General features: G+C 35.0%; 1 protein-coding gene across 23 annotated transcripts in view; it reads right to left on the bottom strand.

The window, feature by feature from the left end:
* Adgrl3 (adhesion G protein-coupled receptor L3) overlaps nucleotides 1-25,644 on the bottom strand; it is a 747,948-nt gene that overhangs the window by 19,937 nt on the left and 702,367 nt on the right. For 10 of the 23 annotated variants that reach the window (XM_076546498.1, XM_016004408.3, XM_076546494.1 and 7 more), the window contains 3 exons: nucleotides 20,129-20,257; nucleotides 15,509-15,526; nucleotides 12,696-13,619 (listed from right to left, as the gene is read on the bottom strand). The exons of 2 other annotated variants lie outside the window; for them this stretch is intronic. In XM_076546498.1, coding sequence (XP_076402613.1) covers nucleotides 12,820-13,619; nucleotides 15,509-15,526; nucleotides 20,129-20,257 — 947 coding nt within the window. In that variant the 3' untranslated portion in view covers nucleotides 12,696-12,819. Of the gene's footprint in view, nucleotides 1-12,695; nucleotides 13,620-15,474; nucleotides 15,527-20,128; nucleotides 20,258-25,644 lie in introns of those variants that run through there. 11 more of the 23 variants (XM_076546496.1, XM_042257558.2, XM_042257560.2 and 8 more) reach the window with 4 other exon arrangements.

Below are 25,644 nucleotides of genomic sequence, written 5' to 3'. Positions count from 1 at the left end.
TTATCACAAAAGCAGAAAACAGGTAAGTTCATCATTTTTTAAAAATGATCATTAATATTTTGCCGTTCACAGTCATGTATTGGTCTTGACATTTCCTCCCTACACATTATTTCCATTTTATTCTTAAGAATCAAATACTAGCATTTTTTTTAATAAACCTTTGACAGTTTATCTGTATATCAGTCACAACTGTAAGGCATACTTAACTAGTTTCTTATGTAACAGATGAAACATAATACACGTGTTTAAAAATTTAAAAAGACGACCCTTAAAAGCAAAGTATTAAATTTTTACTGTGAGTCTATTTCTTTTCACGGTAAAAATTTAATACTTTCTTCTCACTGTTTATCTATATCATAGGAAATTAATGGAATTTATATTCATCAGATACAATGGAATTAGGGAAATTAACATCGTGCTATACTCTCAAGAATGCACAAATGCATTATCTTTAAGAGGTACAATATGCAAGACAAGGTATGTATATTTTAATATATCTTATATTTTCCCCCAACATTTGAAAGTATGCTAATTTTGAGGATCCAACTTAATTGATAGAATTGAGGCTACATAAAAAGGGCATCTACATGTATCTCTTTTCAGTTCCTATCAGCAAAAATATGAAAGTAAAAAAACAGGAGTTTTCATTAATTTTTCCACTGCAAATATAAAGAGGATTCATACGTGAAACTTAAATTTAAAGCGAGTTATCCCGAAGATCACTTTCAGTGTGCGTGTTAGATACTTTAGTTACTCAGGTTTTCCTTAATCCCATGCTGTGTTTGGATTTTGAGACACTTAAGGAATCTTCACCAATATGAACACGATAGTTTATTTAATTTATTTTGGAGACCAGGCTGGCCTCAAACTCACAGAAATCCTCCTGGCTCTGCCTCCCAAGTGCTGGGATTAAATGCGTGCGCCACCACTGCCTGGCTAACTTATTTAATTTTTGTCTAAGAATTTAAAAACAATTGGTGTTTTGAAACCTTTCATATAACATTTGTGTCTAGAAATAAAGCCTAGATGAAATCTCTCTGAGTTAGAGAAAAGCTGTTAATGTTTACTGTATTAGACCTCTTTACTCATAAAAAATCTTTTTCATAATACACAATTTAGCATTTAATATTCTAATAAAAGAAATAATAATAATGATTTTTAAAAATTCTTATTTTTAAAAGTTCAAATTATTTTACTTTCTAGGCATTCTTTGATTTTTTTTCACTTTTTGCTCTACCTACTTGTGTGATTATTCTTTATAGACAAATAAAATGACCACAAATCTCTCTGGTTGTACATCAGATAAGCCTCTTATTTATGGTTAAACTAGTTTGCTTATCTTTGTTAATTATATTTGGTGTATCTTAGATAAACATTAATAGCAATGCCATTTATCCAAGACTTTTTTCATAAAGGGCAATTACAATGTACAAGTGTATTTTATATGCCTATGATATTATATAGGTATGCATAACATATATATGTATATGTACATATATATAAATATGAATTATACAGGCAATTATACATGGGATCTCCTCGCCTCAGTATATGTTGGGATCTTTCTAGGATGTTATAGTGGATTTAAAAATCAGCAAGTGCATAAATCCTTAATATAAAATGGTAAAATATTTGCATTTAACTTAAACATCCTTCAGTAAATATAAAAGAATTTCTAGTTTATTCATAGAATTTAGCACATATAAATGTTATATAAATCACTGTGCTGTGTTGTTTAGGGAAAATGTCTCTACATGTTCAGGACAGACACACTGTTTTCCAAACATTTTCCATCTGGCTTTGGTTTGGTCCACAGAATACAGAACCTGCAGCTGGTGGCCAACTCTGTGCAATTACATAAATACACACATATGTGTTGTGCGTATACATATATATCATGCATATGCATGAATATATACTCATTTGTTTGTATATAGTCTCCGATTTTCCTGTCATTTTTAACCTTAAAAATGACAGAGTGAGGCAGAGTGAGGATTTTTACCTCTGGATTCAGTGATATATCATGTATTAATTTCCAACCACATTAACAACTGACCTTTAGGTAAAAAATTGAGTAATATATAGAAAGTTTGTCTGTAATATAGTTTCAAGTATATAAAAGTAACTACTTGCGAGGGGAAAAAATCTGTAACATACAGAAGACAGAAAAAAAAAATCCAATAGTCTTGGTTCAAGTTGTCCCAGAGCACATGCTTACAATTTAGAATCTCAGACCCACTCATGAATTAGACCATGTCAAAACATGCATTTTGAAAAGATTGCCACCTTATTTTTATGCACTTTACAAAGAAGACACACTTGAATGCAGAATATACTGTATTTTTTTTGCCTTCAGTTTATGCAACTAAATGAACATTTGATATCAGAAATTAAGAAGCTATACTCATAAGAAAAGTTATGGCTAGAAACATTCATCTTCGTTTTCCTATCTCCACCCTGAGACTGGAAGCCAGTATTTGGGAGACACTTTTATAACCATTGTTTCTCATAGGTTAGAAAGCCAATTACCGTTAGAGGAGTTACACCCCAGTATTTCACTGACACATACTACTTAGATACAAAATGTTCAGCTCACAATGAGTTCAGAGTCAATCATGGGATTATTTCTGTAGCACTCTTTAGCACCTTTGAGGATCTCTAGTTCAAATAATCTTAGGAAGCAGCATGATATGTAGGCAGTAAAGTCTCTGATATCTTATAATAAAAAAAACTGTTTAGTTTCACATCTTCCAGATATTTTTAAACAAAGAACCATTGTTTACAATCAGATAAATCTGAGTGAAGATCTTTATGGTGCATTATTGCACTGAAAAAGAACAGTCTGTGAGATTATTTACTAAAAACAGGATTCTGAAAAACTGTGCATATGAACACTAAGAAATATGTTACATGATTTGATGATGACATAAGCCTGTCATATGCACCAGAGTGGAGCTTTGATATGATTTAGAATCATATTGTTATGATCTAACCATTAGAGGCAAGAAGCTAATAGAATCAATAGACACAAGTGTTCTACTTAGAATTAACTTAGAATTCACTTAATTTTCTGGATGATTTTTGTCTAGAAATTCATATAACACATAAAAATTACATTTCAATATTTAGGCACAGAATTGGTAAGTGACAGAATCAAAGGCCAAGGCGGGCTTGTCTAGGGAATGTCTCGGTGGATAGAAAGATGTACGCAAACTTTCCTGGCCTTTTGCTCTCACGTGTGTCCATTCAGTATAAATCGTTTTTCAACAGCCTTCCATGTCTGTACTTTACGCCCAGTAAAAAAAGCTCTGCAAAATCCTTGTGATCCATATTATTCAATATTTCATTTGAGTTCCTGTACCTCTCTTATTAAAATGAAAAGGGGGTAGGTTCATTTCTTTGCATGTGATCATTTATATGATGTAGTATAATAATTTAAAAATAATCAAAATCTCTGATGCCATAGAATGGTATCATATAATATCTATCATGTAATGCAATGTATTTCCTAATCCACAATGTACCCTTATTTCAAAGAAGAGCAGCATGTAACAGCACAGAGCTTGGACAATTTCCTTTGGCCCAGGGTTCCATGGATGGCTCTCCTGATTCTGTTTGGATGAGGGAAATTAAGATGACACAGAAGATATAAGGCTAAATTTCATTTTATATATATATAACATATATATAATAGCAAGCTTCAGGATCAAAATGTAAATGAATCAAAAACTTATCTTTCTGTCTTCCTGTAAATGACAAATGTCTGACAGACACATCAAGTGGTAACAGTTCTTTAAAAACAAAGGAAAAGCAAATCCTCCTACTTTATGTTCAGTATGTGAAGGAAGGTTGGCAGGGTTGACGCATGAGAAGCACAGGTAACACATTATTTGTTATTATCCTATAGCTTAGCTGGAAACACTACCTCACATACAAAGCCCTGGAAGTCCCCATATGACAAGAGTAACTACATCACTGATTGTTTACTGACATTTTATTGAGTTTTGAAGCTCATGATTTTACATGTGATTGTACAAAGCATTAAAAAGAAGATAAAAAGATTGTACAAGAGGGCAGCAGGGATCCAATAGCTCGAAATGTTATTGTTGTGCACGGTCAGGACAATGTCATATGTGAGTAGAGGAGAATTCTATGAGACCAAAGTTGCAATAGCTCTATGTTTGCTTCTAATAGTGATTTTTCTTATCTGTGAGGAATAGTTCGATTAGTTATAAGCCTTGGAATTAAACTAATTTCAAGAGACATGTATTTTGGATTAAATTTAAAGCTTATCAAGAAATACAATATGGAAAATTTTCCCAAGTATCGGTCCAGTTCCAATTTCTTCTAAGAAGCCAATGGTGAACAACAGTTCTACTGTCTTTGACTTTGCCGTTTACAGGAAGCACTAGATGTTAGAACATGAACATCAGTGTTAGAATATGCGGACAAAGGAAACATTATCTACAAAGCGTGCACGCGCACGCGCGCGCACACACACACACACACACACACACACACACACACACACACACACACACACACATCCATCCTGCTATTCACAGCTCTTCAAGATACAGCATCTTCTATTATTCAGGGTGGTAAAGGAAATCTTTACTCTCCACTAGGGTACGAAAACCAATATTCAATGATTTTCCTGTCTTTCATGATTCAAAATGTCAATCAAATCATCAGCCACTGGGAGAGTTGAAATTTGAGACACTGAAAACAATACTATAGGGTGATATAATCTGCTTTTAGCATAAGAGGACACAGTGTCCTAGCCACTGTGTTCTACCTCTGAAAAACCCCACTACTCCCAAATGTCATTGATACACTAATTGTGTGAGACATCTTTTGAAGTCAGTCAATAAAGTTGTCAGGATCATTTTGCCTGTTTCAACCATGGGGGGGGGGGAAGCAATTTTTAAGCTTTATAAAATTACTTTATGTTTGTTATTTAAAGCTCTATGTTTAATGTAGCATACATTTTTGCAGTGTTGGGCCAGTAAAACAAATCTAAACTTTTCAAATGTAAATACTCTGATTTTGGCTTTAGTAAATTCTGTGCAGCCTTCTCTTTAGATCAAAGACTGTAGCATTCCAATGTAGAACTACTGGGTCTAAAGAACATTGCCTAACTCGGATCTTTAGAATCCTAGTTAACTTCCTCTTCCTTCAAGATCGTCCCTTCACCATTCTAGACTGATGAAAGCACTGAGAGTGCACTCAGATGCCTTGTATTACCAGGAAACTTAACAGTCCAACACATGTACAACTCTGCAGAATTGTGTGAACTGAGTACAGGAACTGAATATAGACTTGACAGTAATACTTTCAGCATGGTAGTAATTTGTTAAGTCAATAATATTCATATATATATATATATATGTATATATAATGAACTATTTTGTAATAAGAATATTGGATGGTTATTATTTTGTACACTGTACATACTTCTAATATAAATTCAGTGTTTACTAGAGAGACCCACAATAGAGCTTTGAAAGTCACAAAGCTACCAATAGCGTTAAGTGTGTTGGTACACAGCAGTCAGCAGATCAGAGAGGGAAGGTGAATTGAGGCAAAATGCTTATATTTTAAGGAACATTTCTGTAGTATTGAAATTTCTTTGCAACAAGATCTAACCAGAGAGAAATATCTAAAAAGCACTAAAAGCAAGTTGCATTTTCTGTGGTATTAGAATGAGAAAAACATGGGAAATTACATTTTTTTCCTTGACACATCAATAGTATTAGGTGCAAAAACTTTTTAGCATTGTAAGTGACTTTACCCCTCCCCCCGCCAAAAACTTTTCTCTATAATTCTAACATAGGTCTTGTGTCGTTGGTAAAAATTTGCCAACCTGGTTCTGATTACTTTTGTTCATACTACAGTTTGAAAAAGACCAGCTTATTGAAAGATATTGTGTCCGTGTGCTCGTCCTTGACATCTTCACATTAATTAGTTTCCTAGTTTCCTGCTTGTCTTGACCATGCTCTACGGGGGTGGGGATGGGGGTGGGAAGAGCGAAGGAAAGTTATTAAATGAGGAAAGTACAGTCGACATACCTTTAAGAGAGGTAAAGGACAAAAAAAAAACGTATTTGGAATCAAGACATTTTAACAGTAGATTAAAAGTGCTAGAGGGAAACTGATGCTTTTTATTTTTTATTTATTTTTGAAAAAAAGACTAGGATAATTACTTAAAATGAGAATATATAAAACTATAGTAACTACCTGGCTAATTGGGGAAAAAAAACCCCACCAAGTTATTAATTGTAAAATAGTTACTTCCTCTGAAAACTTATAAAAAGAATTAGATTGTGTAAACACATGTACAGGTAAAAGTTAAAAGACTGGTTTCCCTTTTAAAGCAAAGATGATATCATCAGGGTAAATGATTGCTGTGGACATGTGCTCCCAAGAGCTTACCCACGTCACAAGCAACTCCTGAGACAGGGTTTCTCTCTATAGTCCCCACATACTTGGAACTCACTATGTAGGCCAGGCCGACCTTGAACTCACAGAGATCCTCCTGCCTCTGCCTCCCAAGTGCTGGGATTAAAGTTGTGCACCACCATGACAGGCTTTTTTCATCTGGCTGCAAGTAGCTCCAGCTGCGGGTAATTGCTACGGTCGGTCTGAGCTAGACCCAGGCAGGGAGCCTGGCCAGCGGGAAACCATGGCGGCCACCAAGCCAAGCCAAGTGATTTTTAATGAATTCTTGCCATGTGAGCGCCAAATGGAGATGTAACAGTCTTATTAAATAAGAAACACAGAGCCAAGTTCAGAGTTAAAAGCCCAAGAGGTCAGAGCAGTATCTAAGACTTGATACTAAAAATCCTTTCTTACCCTTCACTGCTGCTGCTGTTCTGTGTGGAGAAGAATGGGATGCTGAGATGAAGACACACACACACACACACACACACACACACACACACACACACACACACACTCAAGAAGAATGAACAGCTGAATTCAAAAACATCAACAATTTCCAGAATTTAAAATCCTGAATCATGACATGACACTACTGGAATTCATGTGTTTCTGGAACATGCACTACTCTCACCAAATGTGAGGTCAAACTGTTGACCTTGTGTACATCCTACTTCACAAATGAGTCTGTCAGATACGCTAAGCCTATAGGCTGAAGATGATGCCCCAACACTGTGGAGCTGGCTGTTTCTGTTAACTCACATTTTTACTGGAACCTGTTTGCATGCACTTTCTGTTTTTATTTTTGTTAGGTAATATTATTTCCTTCTTGGGTCTCTGAGGGAGTTGAAGATTAGATAGTTATAGTTAAAGTTTAGATAGTTATAGTTTTCCTTGTTAAGAATTTTAGAAAAGAAACTCACTGAAGTGTAAGTGTATAAATTTGAAAGATGTTATAAGATACTTCTGTTAGTAATATAAGTTAGGATAGAAAGTGAATCAGGTACATTTTGGACTTACCAAAATAGGATAGATAATGGAATTATTTTCTCTGAATATGTCAAATACAAATGGACTAGACATTGTTTAGGTATTTATTGCTTGTATATATTGTATATTGTTATTGAACTTTTTGTATATAGTTTTTCTTATTAGTTATAACATTTTTCCTTTGTATTAAAATAGAAAGGGGGGGGAAAGTGCACAACTTTAATCCTAGCACTTGGGAGGCAGAGGCAGGAGGATCTCTGTAAGTTGGAGGCTGGCCTGGTCTACATAGTGAGCTCCAAGTATGTGGGGACTATAGAGAGAAACCCTGTCTCAGGAACCTTTTCGGAGGGGAAGGACAGCAGCGACAGTGAAGGGTAAGAAAGGGTTTTTAGCTCTTAGCTACTGCTCTGACATCTTGGGCCTTTAACTCTGCATTTGGCTCTATGTTTCTTAATTAAAAGACTGTTATATCTACAAGCAACTATTGACACTTCTGGATTACAAATGAAAGTTTGGATGTCTAATAACATTTTTCAGATGGTTAAAGATAGACAAATTCTGATTACAAAACTAACTTTACCCTTTTGAGATTATTTTATGAACTCCAAGAAAATTCTTACATAGAATTCATTTATACAAAAATGCTTCCAAAACGTGATTTTCCATGCATTTGCATCCCTTCTGTATCTTCAACTTCCTAAAATTTGATGGGGATAAATCTAAATTTTAAATAGGAATGCACAGTAATTGTTTCTGTGACAAGTTATGAGATACTAAAACTGAAATTCAATCTTTATATTCTGGCCTATAATATACTGGGACATTTGTACTTAATGTTTTATATCAATTATTTTTGTTAGAGTAAAACATTAATGCCAATGTGGGTTTTTTGGCATTTGTTTTAAACCAAACACATTTGTTTAAAACCAGATTAGAGTTTCAGGTTATTTATTTTTGACTCTTTAAATTTAAATCGATGTTTATTTATAGTTAAAGTGGTTGTTTGTTTGCCTATTTTATTTTGGTGGTGGGTTTTTTTCTGAAATATTGCAAGTAATAAGATTTTGATAGATTACTAAAGAACAACTTCAAAAATTAAATATTTTTATTAATATAGAGTGGGTAAATTCAGTTTGGAATGGATCTTTAGACAAAAGCTATTTTTTTAACCTCTTCCTAAAAAACTGCAGTCAGTCACTGATGAAAGTTTTTAATGTTACTTTTAAACTCAGGAGATACATCACACTAAGTAACATAAAAATCTAAATTTTTAAAGATTGTTTTACTGTATCAATTTTTGAAATTATACTGGTGGTCTTAAAATACTACACATCATAAACTATGTTTTAATTTAGAGCCACCAAGGACTTTTTTTACAGGAAATTATAAGTAATTTAATTACCTGTCTTGGTTTAATATAATTCCCTCATTGTTTTTATTTCAATATAATTGTTCTCATGCCAATTCTTTTTACTCATTAAGACTATTCTAGCATAAGACTTGGACATTTATTTCCCATGTGTTCATATTTACTATATTAAAAACAAAGAGGGTGTCCACAAAATTTAACTGAATTCCAACCAATTTTCTTCTCTGAATTTCTATTTACTTATAAATGTTATCAATTTAGCAATATTAGCTATGCAACATCAATATAAGAATCAATAAACCTGAGTTCCATTAGCTAGTGCCCTGACAAAGTATCACGTTATTTAAGACTGCAATGAGGAAAAAACTTTTAAGTGTAAAATATTACAAAAATATTATTTACTAGGAAGCAGTAATTGGTTTGTTTCATTTACATGACTTTTTCTTTCACTTGGCTAAATAATGTGCTATGTATGTACACTGGGTCTATCTGATAGAAATTTACTTCATGGAAAATATGCAAACAAGTATATCACAAATGCCACAGGGGCCTGGAAACCTAAAGTCAACAAAAGGTTCAAGAATGAGGGAAAGTTTAATAGTATTCATAGATAAGTGGCTTTACGTGAAATGGTGGGTCGGGGGAAGAGTCAGGTTCAGGACTTAATCTAGCTGGTATAAACAGAACTAAATGGAATGTACACATTCTACTTTAATGAGGAACAGTCAAGTTCTTTACCCACTTTTTCTTTTGTTTAATTACAGTCACATAGGGAAGGGATGCACCCTCCCTCTGAAAGTTTGAGGATCTTAATCATTTCTGAAGCACATCAGTTATGATGTATGAGAGGTCTACAGTGACTCTTTCATCTTGATGCCAGAGCCAAGTTAACTGATCATATGCAAAGGCCTTCTACACTGGTTTATGTATCCAAGTGATCTTTCTTCAAGTTGTTCCTTGCAGGAATGGGGAGGCTACCTGTTTAAAATTCTGTATAATGAACCACAAAGTATCATAAAGGAAAGTACCAATAATAAAGCATCGAGCAAGCCGAGCTGAAGTAGTTTTCCCATTGTTCCCTGAAACCAACTTTTTTTTCTGATGTTTTCATTGAGAGTTTTCAAATAAAGCACAAGTATTTGCAGTCCACAGACAATATGCATATTTCCAAGGCTGCTTTAGACATGCCCATAGAGAGATTTTTTTAAATTACCAAATATCTATAAACATTGGATGGATTAAACAACTTTAGATGTCAATATTGCCATGGCATGGGGAAAATTAATTACTTCTAATGCTAATGCTTCTCCTCCAATTTAAAATGTCCATGGACTTTAGGAAAATATTCATATCAGTTGACTAAAATGGAACGATCCATGGATTCTTTTGAAGTGGCTTTCAGGTTAACATGTGCTCTGGCCCAACATTACTTTCTTCTGCACACAGGATTTGAAGGTTGTGTGGATAGCTGGATAGTTCCACTCTCAGCTCTTCTTACTTGATCTATCATTTGTAGATGCCTAGTGTGTAGACTTTAGTAAAGTAAGCCCAAGGATATATTATAGAAAGTATAACTTGGCAACTTCATTTGAGTTTTAAGTGGGGCTCCTTGTTCAGAAACTGCTGGTAACGGAAATGCAAGATTTAGAAGTTCTTTTGAAGGAATTAGTTTTGTACTTATTTTTTCCCCCATAAGCTGAAAAAACATTGGTGTAAAAACTGTCTTACATGTGATGCATGAAAGTACAGAGGATGCAATGGTGTGTGTGTGTGTGTGTGTGTGTGTGTGTGTGTGTGAGAGAGAGAGAGAGAGAGAGAGAGAGAGAGAGAGAGAGAGAGAGAGAGAGAGAGAGAGAGCTACAAAGGGAAAATCAGGGATGGAGAAGGAGAATCAACACAAAGGATTGTGTTTGCGACTGCCATAAAGAAACCTAATACTATGTGTGCCCAACTTAAAGGTCTTGCACACTGCTTCTACAATGAACAGGCTCTATGCCATTACTGTTGCATCTCTTAACCAATTGAGTAAATGTAAATTTCCAAATTTCTCCATCAAAATGGAACTTGCAAAAAGTGGGAGGGGGAGCTGACTCTTTCAAATGTGATATTTAAACCACAGAATGAATGTGTCTTTAGACACAAGCCTGGTGACTAGAGAGCTTTTTTATCAGCAAGCACACCGTAATCTTTGTTAACCCATTTGAGTGTGAGTTACTCATCTTGCTTCAGCCTATACCATTTCCTTGGTTGACTTTGTCTGCAAACCCTGTAACATGTTGCATTTGGATATTCAAGGCAGAATGATTCTTTGTGTGGCTCACTTGGGTCACAAAGGATAAGGAAAGCTTGTGTTCTGAAAAGGGAGGAAAGGCAAAGCAAGAAAAATGAAAAGAATATTTGATAATACAGTACATACGTCAAAACAATCTCTTCTAAATCTCAATCAGTTGTTTATTGGTTGGCAAACAAGTTTCACTTTTACAACAAATATTAGTAATGAGGTCATCCAACTTGAGACCATACAAAATGGATCATAAATTAAAAAAAAATTATATGTGCTGCTAATTTACCATTTGTATTCCTACATTACTTAAAATCCTGTCAAATAAATAAATTTTCCTGTTAACAGAAGACTTTAAAAAAAATCATTTCAAAATAATTTGACCTTTCAACTCTTACTATGAGGGGGTGAATTTCCTCTAACAACTGGTCGTGCAGGCGCCCGCACAGGGGCAGACTGCGCATTCAGCACTGTAACGCCTATGGAATACAGCTTTTCACATGCAGAAGCCCCTCTAGATCTATAGACACCTCTTAGCTTCTAGAATCATAGCTACTGCCTTGGTGATGAACTGCTTGCCGAATATGCTTTGCATTACAACAGATGTGCGCCCTGGAAACATAAGATTTGTCCTGCTCTAATTTTGCAAACTGGGGTTGCAAGGTATTCGGGTTGGATAAAGATATATAGTGAGGGAAGGAAGTCTAATTTTATTTATTTTATTTTATTTTTTGTAAAAAATAATTTGTTTGCATTACTAGAAAATGATTCTTATAAAGTGATAGCTTCATTTCTTTATTATTTTTTTTTGCCAGGTGAATTTTTAAAAGGAAAAAAAAACAGGTTGGGGGGAGAGGGGACAAAAGAAAAAAAAAAGGAAGAAAACAAGAAAGGAAGGAAACTTTGCTCTTTTACTGGTAGACAAACTTGCAAGACTAGCACAAAAGAAAATTTCTTCTTTGCCACTACATTAACAGGACTCAAATTCTGGAGGAACAGAAAGCAGACTATATGCGCAATGCTAGTATCTGTACATTACATAGAAATTGTTCAATTTTTTTTCTGCCATTAGTTTTATCATCAGTTAATATAGCAAATCATAAAATATGCATCTAGCATATAATTCTAGAATTCCCCTCCGTCAGATTATTGATTTTTGTTGTTTTGTTTTTTGTTTTTGTTTTTGCTTTCCACAGCTATTCCCGCTGTGGTGAACTCAAGTTGTGAGTGACCGTGAACCGCTTTGTGACACAGTTCTGCTCCGCTTCCACGGCTGGGCACACTCCAATCTCGATGCAGCATCGTTGCTAATTTCAAACAATTGTTCTGGCCTTTTTTAAAAAAACAACAAAACAAAACAAAACAAAACTGAAACAACAGGTCCTTGTGATTCTAGTAACAGAGCATCAGATGTTAAAAACGAACACAACATAATTCAACAAGGCCACAATGAGCGCCATTTTCTTCATATCTCGTTCATTAACATAATGAAGTCTCCATCTGAGGGGATAGGACGGGAAAGAACCGGGCACAGGAGGATCTCAGCCGTTAGCTTTCTCCCCTGGGCCGACCTAAAAATTCAAGTTAAAAAAAAAAAAAATGTCAAGAGAGTCTCTTTTTATTTTTTTGAAAACAGCATCAGATGTCGGAGTACACAGGATGACCACACTGCTTAGGTCGACCCAGAATGGTCCACTTGGTGTTCGCAGTCCTGTTGGTTGCCACCTCCGTGTCATCTTCTATAGACTAGTGACCAAGTGCGCGGGTCCTTTGGAAGTCCCCTCCGGAGAGGCCCCGTCTTTGTTGGGAGGAACTATGAATCCGTCGCTGCTGCCACGGCCCAGCTGGTAGTAGGCGTGCAGCGGGTGCACGTGGTTTCTGGAGCCCAGGTTTGGCATGCTTTTGTAGTAAACATCTTCGGCGTCACCACCCTTGGCCACTGCGGCTTCGGTCTGGGTGCTGGTGGTCACGCTGTCTGCAGCGGGCACGCCGGCCAGGGCCGGCATGCTGGTGTACAGAGAGTCCCTGTGCGGTGACTGCAGGTCTTCTGTGTGCTCGTCCGTTAGCAGAGGGAAGAAGCTCTCGCTGTGGTCCTGGGGGAGCCGCCTCCTGCTGTAGTGGTGTGGCTGGTGGTTCTCCGTGGAGTACACCCTCGGGGGCAGCAAGGGAGCATCAGATTCCTCGTGAATGAGTTCCAGGCCCAGACTCTCCTCGTGGTTGAAGGACGCCGCGTCGTCCAGGACGATGGCGTCGTCTTCACTCCCACTGCCTAAGTTGTTCACCAGCTTGTTCATCATATTCCTGTTCTGTTCACTGGAGCGCTCGTGGTTGTTCAGGTATGAAGGGATATAGTTGGAAGTGAGTTCCTTTAGGATCTTTTTCTCTAGGGCGGTCTCGTTGTGGTTATAGCCACGGTCTATAATTTGCACACAGTTGCTCAGGTATTCACCGCCAGCAATGCTGTAACTGTTGCCATGGTTACCATTCAGTGGTAGAGTATCCATGACACTTGTATCCCTGGCATTGTTCAGAAGCCCCTCTGAAAAAGATTACAAGACACTATGACATTTATATCCAATGAGCCATTGAACACACACGCACACACACACACAAACACAAAAGTAGGAACATTCATAGAATTTAAAATATGTATAAATTGCTAGCATCTTAAATATAAAATGGAAAGAAAAAACACTATTAAATCTATACATGTCAGCATGTATATATGTAATAAATACAACATACTAACAGAAACGTTTTAACTAGAAAAAGGACTATTTAAAATAAAATTTAAAGAAAACTATGCTATTAATTTTAAATTTCACACAAACAGAATCTGATACATGAAGTGTATTTAGCTGAAACTGGCAAATTAAAATAAGATTTTATATAATCATTTATTGCTTTCAATTTATACACATCAAAGTCATTTAAATTGTCATCTCTAACTTTACATATTTCTGAAATAGTTATAACATAATTCATGTGTGGCACTTTGAATATGTAATTCAAAAGTAAAGGAAGCAGCTTTTGGTAGTTTGATATATAATTTAAGAAGATTAAAATAATTGTTGCATATAAAAACCACAAAAGGATTATATTAAATTTGCAAGTCATGAAATAATGCCCAGTCAAGTAAGTGGCACATTGAGATATATACTTTAAAAAATGTTTGGAGTTTTTTTGTATTTTTTCCTACTGTAATCACTTTAGTTATTACTATATATTAACCCATAAGTTATTGTTTAGGGTCACTGAGAAATACTATAGAAGAATGTGTAAAAACACAGGGGTTTAGTCCTAAAAGCACAATACCATTATTAAAATTACGATCTTATGATGACTGATGACTTGGGATGTATTAAAATTTAGTTTTAAAGAAGCTAAATATTATATTCTGGTAATAAACAGCTGCAGGGAAATAAATTTAACCACAAACTTCTTCAAGGTTTTTGCATTCCCTTGAATAGGCAGAAGTTCAAGAATCTTTAATAGTTTCATAAATCACTTTAAGCACATCCACAAAGGAAAAAAAAACCTATACATTTAACCAGTGCTGATAAATAAGGAAGGATATTTCCAAAAATTTACTTGAAGAATTCTCTTAAACCTCTCAATACACTTCTAAGTTGTGAAAATATAGCACTCATTCTATATCTGTGATGCAATTACGTTTATGAAAACCCAGTTCAACGGCAGTTGAAATGACATGTCACATATAGGCCAATTTTATGTGGATTTTCTCATTCTTTACATTCAAGGAAAACAGATTTCAAAAATAACAATTCATAAAATCCATGAATGAGCAGTCACCACAGACATAGGTTGAAGCGATTTATTTTCATGTCATAAAATATCTGGTACACAAATTAACAATGTTAAGAAAAAAGAAGTCAATGCTTTTTTTTTAAAGTGCTGCATATGACAGGTGATTGCTGCTGTAGAGGTTGGTATGATATGCTTAATGGTTATGATTATGTTGCTGATGCATTGAAACACATTTTTTTAATTTCATTTTTTTTGTTGTTGTTGTCAATGCATTTGGTATTGGACTTCAAACAGCCATAGAAAATTAGGTGGGCATGTTGCAAATGGGACACATTTTTAATGATGGAATGCACTAATTAAAATTAAAAGTTTATGAGTTACTTTGCAAAAAAAATGCTTAATTTAAAAACAATTTAACTCACACAAACACTACATGAGACTTAACAGTTATGTTGATTATGTGACAGAATAAAAGAATCAGACAACAAAAGCGTCTAGTCTCTATTAGCATATATTTATAGAAGTCGATCTATAGGCTCTTTAGTTTTGAAATTGTGAGATGAACTGTTTTTAATAACTACATCATCTATATGTGATGCAATAAAAGTGAACTGAAAAAAAATTACATTTGATATGCAATGTTTAGCTTTACTCCCATACTTGTCTCTCTGTAGGGCTCTAAACGACAGCATGAAGAAAAGGAAAGAAAAAACAGCGAGTAAGCTTACAGCGACAATAGGAGAAACGTGAGTCCAAAGCAAATTGATGATATGCAGAAAAAAGAGTTACGGGAAACCATTTCCACTGCCCCCACATTCACGAGTCTGTGTTACATGGTTTATCATAATTCAAACACTGAAATGTTAGAAAAGAGTCCTCCACCTTAATACACACCGATGCAAGGATGCTTTAATAAGTGTTTCTATAGCTTGCAAATTTTATACACATTGATAAGACACTTAAAATTGTCACATGAACCAATGAATAAAAAGAGGGTGAGCTATGACTATTTCTTTTCCTTTCTTTCTTTCCTTCTTTTGCTCTCTGTTTTTGTTTGTTTGTTTTGTTCCGTTTTCGAGAGACAGGGGTTCTCTGGGGTTCTCTGTGCAGCCCTGGCTGTCCTGGAACTCACTCTGTAGATTAGACTGGCCTCCAACTCAGAGATCCATTTGCCTTTGCTTCCCAAGTCTGGGATTAAAGGGGTACACCACCACCACCTGACTAATCTATGATTATTTCTTTCTACCACCGCATTTCAATATGATAGGTATGTGATATTAGAAAGCACCTGCTATAGGAACATCATATGCTTTTAGAAATTATTTAGTGAAATTAAAAATATGACACAGAAAGAAAACCTGAGTTGAAGTTTTTCTAACTTCCTAACTGCATTCTTTTGCCACTTGTGTTTCTTCCCCTTTCCTGTGCAAGGGCTACTTTACTCCATCGTGCCTGGGCAGATGTTCACATTAAGAAGGTGTTGAACTATAGGGGAAATATGAAATCCACTTAGTGTTTTGCCTCCCGATACGTGGAAGAAAAACTTGCACCCTCAGTAGGAAGTTCCCTTTGGATTGTAGCATCCTCCTACTTAACAAAATAGTTTGTGAGTAGATGAGTTAAAAGACAATCCTAAGAAATTTAATTCTAAGGGAAACCTATCTGTAATCGGGGCAGAAGAATAATTATTCTTGCTGTTTTGTTTATAGGAAAGTTAAAGCATCCAAAAATAAAATCAAGGCATCTACTGGGCCATATCACTTCAGAAGACTCCAGCCTGTATTTCAACCAGGCTTCTTTTTTGTCAGTGGTATTTTTGTTAGTGTATACTAATTGCACAAAATTATGAGTTGATATTTCCATATATTCATAGTTTGGTCATATTTACTGGCTGAAGGAAGAGTTTTTTTTTTTATTTTAAGATTGATTTACTTCTTACAAAAGAGATGTGTCACATTTTAAGAGGCAGAGGAAATCCCATCTAAAACTCTGAATTAGCTTTAGAAGCAGAGTTCAAAATAAACAGCTAAGCTGTTTATCAACATATACAAATGCTTCCAAGCTCATTGTAGCTCATTAAATGAGGCAACTAAAATCAAAAGAGCCTGGACCTGATCTGATGCTGCGCTGCTAAGTCAAAAGAGCAAGAGCAAGTGGTCCTAGGCTCTTCCTGGTTCTGCTGCAATCTCTTGTTCTCGTCTGCCACAGGCTTTGGAAGCCATAAGGGAATATTAATTTATATTCTATACAACTTCTCATTCCAACCAAATATAATGCACTTTTCACTGCATCCTGTCCTGTGAGTTTATGTCTTTCTTTAAAGTCTTGGATTTGAATTCAATTACTTTGAAAAGTACATTTATTTTAGTAAAATCATGACTTTCTCTTCATACAATGTTGTTTTGACAGGTTTTTGAATGAGACTTATCTTTGTAAAAAATTGAATTTCTCATACTGACAAGAAGATAATGGTCCAGAAATACTATACATAAGATTTTTTTAAAATATTTCCATACATAGTCTCTAAATTCACTATAACAAATAGATATTCTTCATTTTTATTTCTAACTCTATATACTTCAGTAACACTCTAAATGCATTTTTACAAACTTTAAGTGAAGGCATTGTAAGCAAGAATAAATACTTTCAAATCTGAATGTTCCAGTGCCTGAAAAGCATTGGCACAACGGAGTCAGAGGATCCACAGAACAAAATCAAGTGGCAATTCAATGTGAACCACTCCAGTACATACCAAGCCTATATTTCATGTAAGAGTTCACCTTGCCAGTAAGAATATAAGTGCATTCATCTGAAAGCATAAGATTAGTAGCAACATGACAATCACCAAGATTTATTTTTGGCTAGTTTTTCAAAACTTACTTCAAGCAGTACTACAGTTCTTTAATGTCTTTAAAAAAGGACCTATAACATAAATAGCTACATAATTTCCACTTTGACTCTGACAACAAAATTACCTTAGTTTCTTTTTTTAAGAATAGCTAGTAGAATTTATTAAATTTACTGAAATAAAAGACAAATTCATCTGGAAGAGGTCTTTGCATATTTATTAAAAATTTTACATAACAATGTCTACTTATGGATTACATAAGAATAACACTGTGTGCATATGGTATTATTTTAAACTCCACATTGTAAATATTTTGCTTCTATATTTTTCTATGCATTTTGTCTAGGTTACCCCAGGATAGCTTTAGGCTTTAGTGTTAGGATATCTTATAGAGGTTTACCACCAGAACTCTGTTATTTAATCATTTTTATATGTGTTCCATATTTTTAAATCTCCTTGATTTTTGGATGAAGATGGAAAGGTAAATATTAGATTAGGAAAAACAATTCAATTAATACTTGCTAGTTTTTCCTTCTATAAGCAATTATAAATTATATATAAAAAGTAAAACAAATATAATATAAATTTAGTATTTAAAACAATTACCAACATCTTGTGTAAGAGGAGTAATGTTGAGTACATTTAATTAGAAAATATTGTGCAAATAGTCACATAACATCATTTAAAATGTGCTGATATCACAGCATGTTTTAAATTATTTATAGTGACATATTTACTTCTCACTTGGACATAGGAAAATAAAAAGAGGACAGAGTAAAATGTTTTTGTTTTTTTTCTACCAGACTGTTCTGTCAAACCACATATGGCATATTTTTCTGGGCACAGTTCATACAGCACTACAATGGGATAGGGACTCTGACAAACAGTAGACAGTATAGAGAGGGTGACCATCAAGGGGGCCCGGGAACTGTCTCACATTGATTAGGGAAATGGGAGAAGATATGGGCTGCTTTTGATATTGATAGGATTATCAAATGAAAACAGAGCACTGGGCTCTTCTCTACTCCAGAAACTAACCTAAGCAGCATAGTCAGGGTGATATACACACATGAAAAATAAACTGAGCATTGCTATGATAACTGTATGGGATCCTGTGGGGTGAAGGCCAATGTTCCAGGAATAATTCAACCTTACAGGCATCAGAAAATAAGCTCACGCTCTCTGCCCCTCCTTTTCATTCTTCTTAGACAGGTAGTCTTTAAGAAACTTGATGGGACTGGTGGGTTGCCCAATTATTTATTTGCAAGCATCTTAAAGTCACCATTTAATGGAGCCACTCGGGCAAACCCAGATGACGTGAGACGCTGCTGGCACACACAGAGAGAACCCCCCTTTGTAGAATGGGTCAGAAGTTTACACAATTATACCTCTAACCCTTCACCTCAGATTCAATGAAAAGCAAGCAAACAAACAAAAAACCTCCCCAATGTTCTGAGTGTAACAAAAATCAATTGCTAATCTATCACATTCAGTTTAAAGAAACCCAAGAAGTCCCTACCTTGGTAAATTTTCTGGGAAACATCATTTTAAGTACGTGAATCACTAGGTGGGACTTTTATTTTGTGCAACTTTTACTTGAATAATTTTTGTGGTCTGTTTACATGTACAGAAATAGGATACTTAAAAATGCTTTGTACCCCAAGCAAACTCTGATGCTTGCAAAATATTTTTTTTTAAAAAAAAACAAGCTTATATTATAAGATTTTTAAAAGACAGATAGGCTTATTATTTTTGAGAGATTATTTTTACACAATTTTCAAGCAAGACAATGCACAGAGAAACCATCTTCACAGGAAGCATGGTGTAAAAAGAAATTTTGTGGCTGGCCTGGACCAACTCCCGTGAGAGCTGAGGGAGAAGGGAGGTGGCTCCTGTCATGCCGCCGGCTGCTCCCTCCTCTATGGCTTAGGTCAATGTACTTTCCCTGGAGTTAATCTAATGCTTTCATCAATACTAATGCTTTGTGCCCAGAGTGAACTTCATGATACAGCAAAGAAAGATCTATTTCCTCAATCTTATAACATCAAGACTACTGAATCAAGTCTCCCTTTATCTTACTTACCTTAGACAAATATTCTCATGTCTCATAGTAAGTACACAGGTGTTTAATACAGAAATAAATGAATAACAGGGAAGTACTGACAAACCACAATACATTTCATCACAGCACAGGAAAAACAAACACATACTGATGAATCAGGCATTTGCTTATCAGGAGGCATCTACTGCTCACTAAGGAAACCTAAGGAAAATGGAAAATAAAAGCACCAAGAGGGACAGAATGACAAAGGAGTCTGTGTGTCTGCTTCCAAAACAAAGAAAAGGCAGGAGAAAAGAAAAGAGAATGTGCCCGTAAAAGCTACATAAAGCGGGACTCTCACTTGAAAAACTTAAGATAAACTCCAGCACACCTTGTGCGTTGTACATGCTGATAGAAGGGTTGTTACAGACCGCCGGTTCCCCAAGCAATGTATTATAGGGATTGTTAGTACCATGCGGACGAAGCAGAGCATTGCTTATAAGATGATTAGCCATGGCTCCTGGAACAGCCCCATAGAAAGACAGAGAAAAAAAAAAAAAAAAAGGTCAATCAGGCAAATGTGCTTGATAAAAAGAAAGGACACATTTAGAATGACAACAGTTGACATAGTCCTGATTACAGGCAGGCAGCTAAATAGACTAAAAAAAAATATGCCACTGGCACACACATTTCAACAATGCACATATCTGAGTAAACGGGAAAGAATTCACAGTGTTGATTAAGCCACATTTAGGATGCTCTCTTTCCCAAGGTGTATGCAAGAATATAACCCCATGCTTGTAAAAACTGAAATAAAATTTTTTTAAAAAAAAAGGTAAATCAATCAAATCTTGCCATCCATACAAACAAAACACAAAGCTAAAGCCAAAAAAAGAAAAGGTTAAAATGTGGAACGAAAGTTAAAATTAAACAAAGACATTCCCTCATTCACAGAAACCACTAGGTTTTTCTTTTTGCATGAAAGTTAAAAAAAAAGAACACAATGCAATAAGCATGACTGAACACTCATTTGGAGAGCAGTTGTTGACACAACAGAAAAATCTGGTATTGCTTAAAATTCTATAACGAATATTTAAATAGAAAGAAAATAAAGTGCGATTACTCATTAGTACACCATAGTAAGCATACTAATCTGGTGATCTAACAAATATAATGAAAATCATATGGTTATTAATTTTAAATAAAGCATCAACTTCATGGTATTAAGGAATACATATACTCACACATATATATTTTCCATTTTCCAACTAGTTGTTCAAATGTTGGCATATTAAAGTAACAAGGTTTTATATGTGTGTAAACAGATATTCTTGTGGCTGGTATGTAACACTACTATGACAATATGCTGCCTACAAAACCAATGACCCCAAATGGAAAAGATAAGAATAATTATATTAAACATACCTAGAGCATGTATGAAAATGATAAGTTAGATTATAATTTATGTGAGATGAAGGGGGTAATGTGCTTGAGGAAACACAAACACAAATCATATCAGGAGGTAAGTTGAGATCATATCAGTATATATGAGAATGAACATACATGCTATATTGATATGAGCTAATTAAATATGAGAATGAACATATAGGCTGAAAATTGAGAGACTATATATAATACAAGCTAATTAAATATGAGGATGAACACAATATAAACTATAGACAGGGAGAATATATTTGTCATAAGTCTATGGGTATTTGTCATTCTATTAATCTAAACCATAGAAAGGCCATTGAGGAGTCAACATTAAGAAGCAAAAAAAAAAAAAAAATCAACATTAAAACCAAACAAAACCCAGTTGGAAAGAGGTAGATAGTTATAAACAGACTTTTCATAGAAAGGATTCACAAGTGTTAAGTAAGTTCATAAAAGAACTGTGATAATCCATAGAGGGATGGCTTAAATTACAATAACACTGTATGTTTAAAATGAAAATGGCCTCAACAGAGAATGCAGGGCAAGAGAGCCGAGAAACCTGATTGATCACATGACATGGGTAGCAATATTAAATAACCGTTATTCTCAAAAACAGTTTGGTGGTTTCTCATTAAACGAAACAGTCACCACGTCATCCAGCAACGGCACTCTTGGGCACTGATTCCCGAGGAATTGAAATTCACATTCATGTGAGAATTTGTAAATGAAAATTCACAGCAGCTGTATTTCTAATAACCCCAAACAGGAAAGAGCCTGAATTTATTTCACTGATGGATAAAATAGTCAAATAGTCTACCAAATATCTTACTATGGAGACTATTAAACATTCAAAAAAAGCAACCATCGTATGCTTTAAAAAATGAGCCAAGTTTCTAAAGATTATACTAGAAGAGGAAAGACAAATCCCAAATACTACATACTACATATAATTCCATTTATATAGAATGTATATGCATACATATACTTATATATGTACACGTATTAGTCCTGTAAAGGGGAACAGATGAGTGGTTGCTAAGGATCAAAGATACAAAGAGGCGGTAAGTGAATGTGGCCATCATAGCATATCCTGCCGTCACAGAAATATGGAACTATTCTGCATATTAACTGTGATAGTGGAAGCATGACTCTACTTTGGGATGAAATTGCACTCAACAAATAAACACACAAACACAATTAGCTACAAATAAAGCTGATGAAACCTGAGTAAGTTTGGTGGAGCGTTGCAGATCAGTATCCTGATTTTGATACTCAGTTTCGCAAGATACTGGCATACACAATAGCTCCACATTGTTTTATACAATTTCATACAGCTCTATCATTACCTCCTAATGAAAGTAAACTAGATTGAGTTAGCAATGCAAGACTTTTTTCCACACATAGAAAGTGTTTCAAAAGCAATAAGGGGACATTTGGCAACAGCAGAATTAATGTTTTCTAAATCATAAATCTTTGTCTGGTAAGATACTGGTAAACTAACAAATATTTTAACCACAAAAGTGAGGAAATGAAAAACTAATTTAAAGGATCATGTAACCTGTCAATGCACTGAAGTTGAAAATATCAGATAGATCTTTCAGTAAATAAGTCATTGTTTGTCTTCTCTATATCCTGCGTGGAATTTGCATAGAACTCAATAAAATGATTCACTAGTAAGTACTCAGAATTTACTAACTGAAGTTATTCTGTACATTCATTTAAATCCTTCCTCATTGTGCAATGTGAGACCTGTTATCAGTCACACAACAGGTATGTCAGGATGTTACATTTCAGTAAAGAACAATACATACAGGGCATTCATTCTTTAATGGTTAAAAAAAACCAATTCATTATAGTGTCTTTAAGACAAAAATGGAAGTCGCTAAAGCTACAACATTTATAATTTAGTTTTTATATGTTTATGATTGTTTGACACAGGATTTACTCTATAAAACATTTAAAAAAATAAATTGTATGTAAATAATGTCCACTACAGCATATATTTTATTCTGTCACTTTCATGCCAAGATGAAAGTTGGTATTCTAAATTAAAAAAAAAAATTACCCTTTATAATTACTCTAAGTAAGCAATGAACTAATGTCAAAACCTTAAAAATAGAAAAATATTCCAAATATTTATATTCCTTCAAATATGAAAAGGGTAAGGATTTATTCCTATACCTTCCTCACACATTGTCTAACAGGAATTAATTGGAAAATAAACTGAGAGAAGTGCTCTTACAATATATTTGTTAGCTTTATATAACTTAAGATGTGAAATGAGGGATTGGAGTTGATAAAGTACAAGCCATAAAAGCACAAGGACATGAGTTTGACCCCCAACCACGCAAGTGAAAGGCCAAGTGTGGTGGTGTTAGCTCAGGGAAGAGGGGCAGGGGGCTTTTCTCTGCAGCGTACTGCTTTGTCTTGCTAAACCAGTAAGCTCCAGGATCGATGAGAAACCAAGTCTCAAAACCAGCCCTGAAGTCATATACATACAAATAATATTAAATAGACTCAGCAGGATATAGTTATATATTTAAGAGTATATATGAACACACACACACACACACACACACACACACACACACACACACACACACACACACACACAAAGGAAATAGAAGCCAAGAATTGGAGAGCTAGCAAGGTGTATTGTATAAGAGGGGTTACAGGGAGAAAATGGTTTAACTGTATTTTAATTTCAAATTTTTTAAATTAAAAAATTAAACACTATAAAAATAGTTAATAGAAAAGCAGCATATGTTCTACACTCATTCATCCCTCCCCCCAAAAGATGGAAAATATCAGACACCTGATAACCTGATAACTGCTTGCTCTGGCCTGCCTTCACACACACACACACACACACACACACACACACACACACACACACACACACACACGAATATACTTCACACACTGCACAGATGAATATAACATGTCAAGTATTCTTTTATCCTATAACAGAAATATTTGTATATTAATATAAAATGAATCTATGCAGTACATAGCAAACAAGTTTGATAGAATTATAAACAAGAAGCTGATGGTTCAATGGTTTAGTTTTTTTTATTATTGTTCATCTTATAAGAAATCCAAGAATACGAGGGGAAAATGATAAATATTGGAAAAGAAAGAACTTCTGAATGATTTCTAGTGAAGCTATTAAAGTTTTTACAGATAATCCCTCTGCTTGTGCCTTCCCCAGAATAACATTCCATTTCAGTTCTCCAGGTATTTTGTTTGATTTTATTTTTTAAAATTCTGGAGTGCACTTTCAAAGCACTTCAGACAGTGCAGCTATGAATATAGGAAGACAAGCCAAGTTCCAAAGTTGATTTTCATTTTATTTCTTTTATATCTATTTTTACTCAAATCCTGCTAAGGGGGGAAGGCTGGCCACACTGGCTGAAATGCTTTCAGGTATTAAGATAAGTATTCATTGCATAAAACAAAATTCAGTCTCATCCACCTGACTTTTCAGAACACTGCCTCAGATTTTGGAGCATGTCAGAATCAGTTACTGATCACAAGTCACAAGGAACGACATGCATCCGTCATAGGAGATTCATCTACTCTTTTACACTATAATCATGGATACACATGAAAATAATTAATTACTCTTGGATAAAAATGTATATTGTTCTTTATTTTTGGTAAAAGGAACCTTTTTTCTTGATAAAATGAGAAGAATTACTATCTACAATTCAGTTTTCTTTTTTACTGTCATCGGCCTTTTATAGCTGGTACAGCACTTGAGACCACCGTTAGTTATACACAAGTTGAGTATTACTTCAAGTGAGGGCTTCAGTGGTAAGACCAAGAGCGGGTAATAGCACATGATGACCTACTATTCCACAAACAGCATAAAGACAGAGATTACTCTGGGAATGTGTTGCTATAGAAGAGACAGACGCTATGTTGGCAATCAAACCATCGCTCTTCTCTGAATTCATCTGATGTGGAAAAAAAAAAAAAACCCACCAACCAACACCTCTTCAAGCTGTCTGGTATTAAGAGCAACTTTACTGGATCCTATTTATTAACCAGCATCCCATTAAAGGGAGCAATCCTTTATGAAGTATGAGTACCTTGTTTGTACAACCTGCACTCCCATCGGGGTAGGCAATTATACTTTTGAGTGGTGGCATTGGTTTATGCAGAAAAAAAAAACAGACATGAAAACTAAATTCAGCTTGTTGCCAATTCTTGAACCTTTTAGGTGAACAGCTGCACAGAGCCTGTTGTGTTCCATCTTTTGTGTTCAAAGGAACTTCTATCTTTTCTCCGTTGCTGCCCTGCCCTGCTTCAGTCCCTGGTTCAGCCTGTTCTGTTTGCTTCTGGCTCTTTCCCCAGCTGATGGAGGTCACTTTGAATTCTGAAACTGTTCTCCAGGAATCTGTCTACCTTGTCTCTTTCTCTTTTCTGGAACTGACTTCTGATTTGTAAACTTCCCTTCTAGCAGCTGTG

Source organism: Peromyscus maniculatus, chromosome 10, assembly GCF_049852395.1.
Source record: "Peromyscus maniculatus bairdii isolate BWxNUB_F1_BW_parent chromosome 10, HU_Pman_BW_mat_3.1, whole genome shotgun sequence".
NCBI lineage: Eukaryota > Metazoa > Chordata > Mammalia > Rodentia > Cricetidae > Peromyscus > Peromyscus maniculatus.
This window is presented reverse-complemented; position numbering and strand designations above follow the sequence as displayed.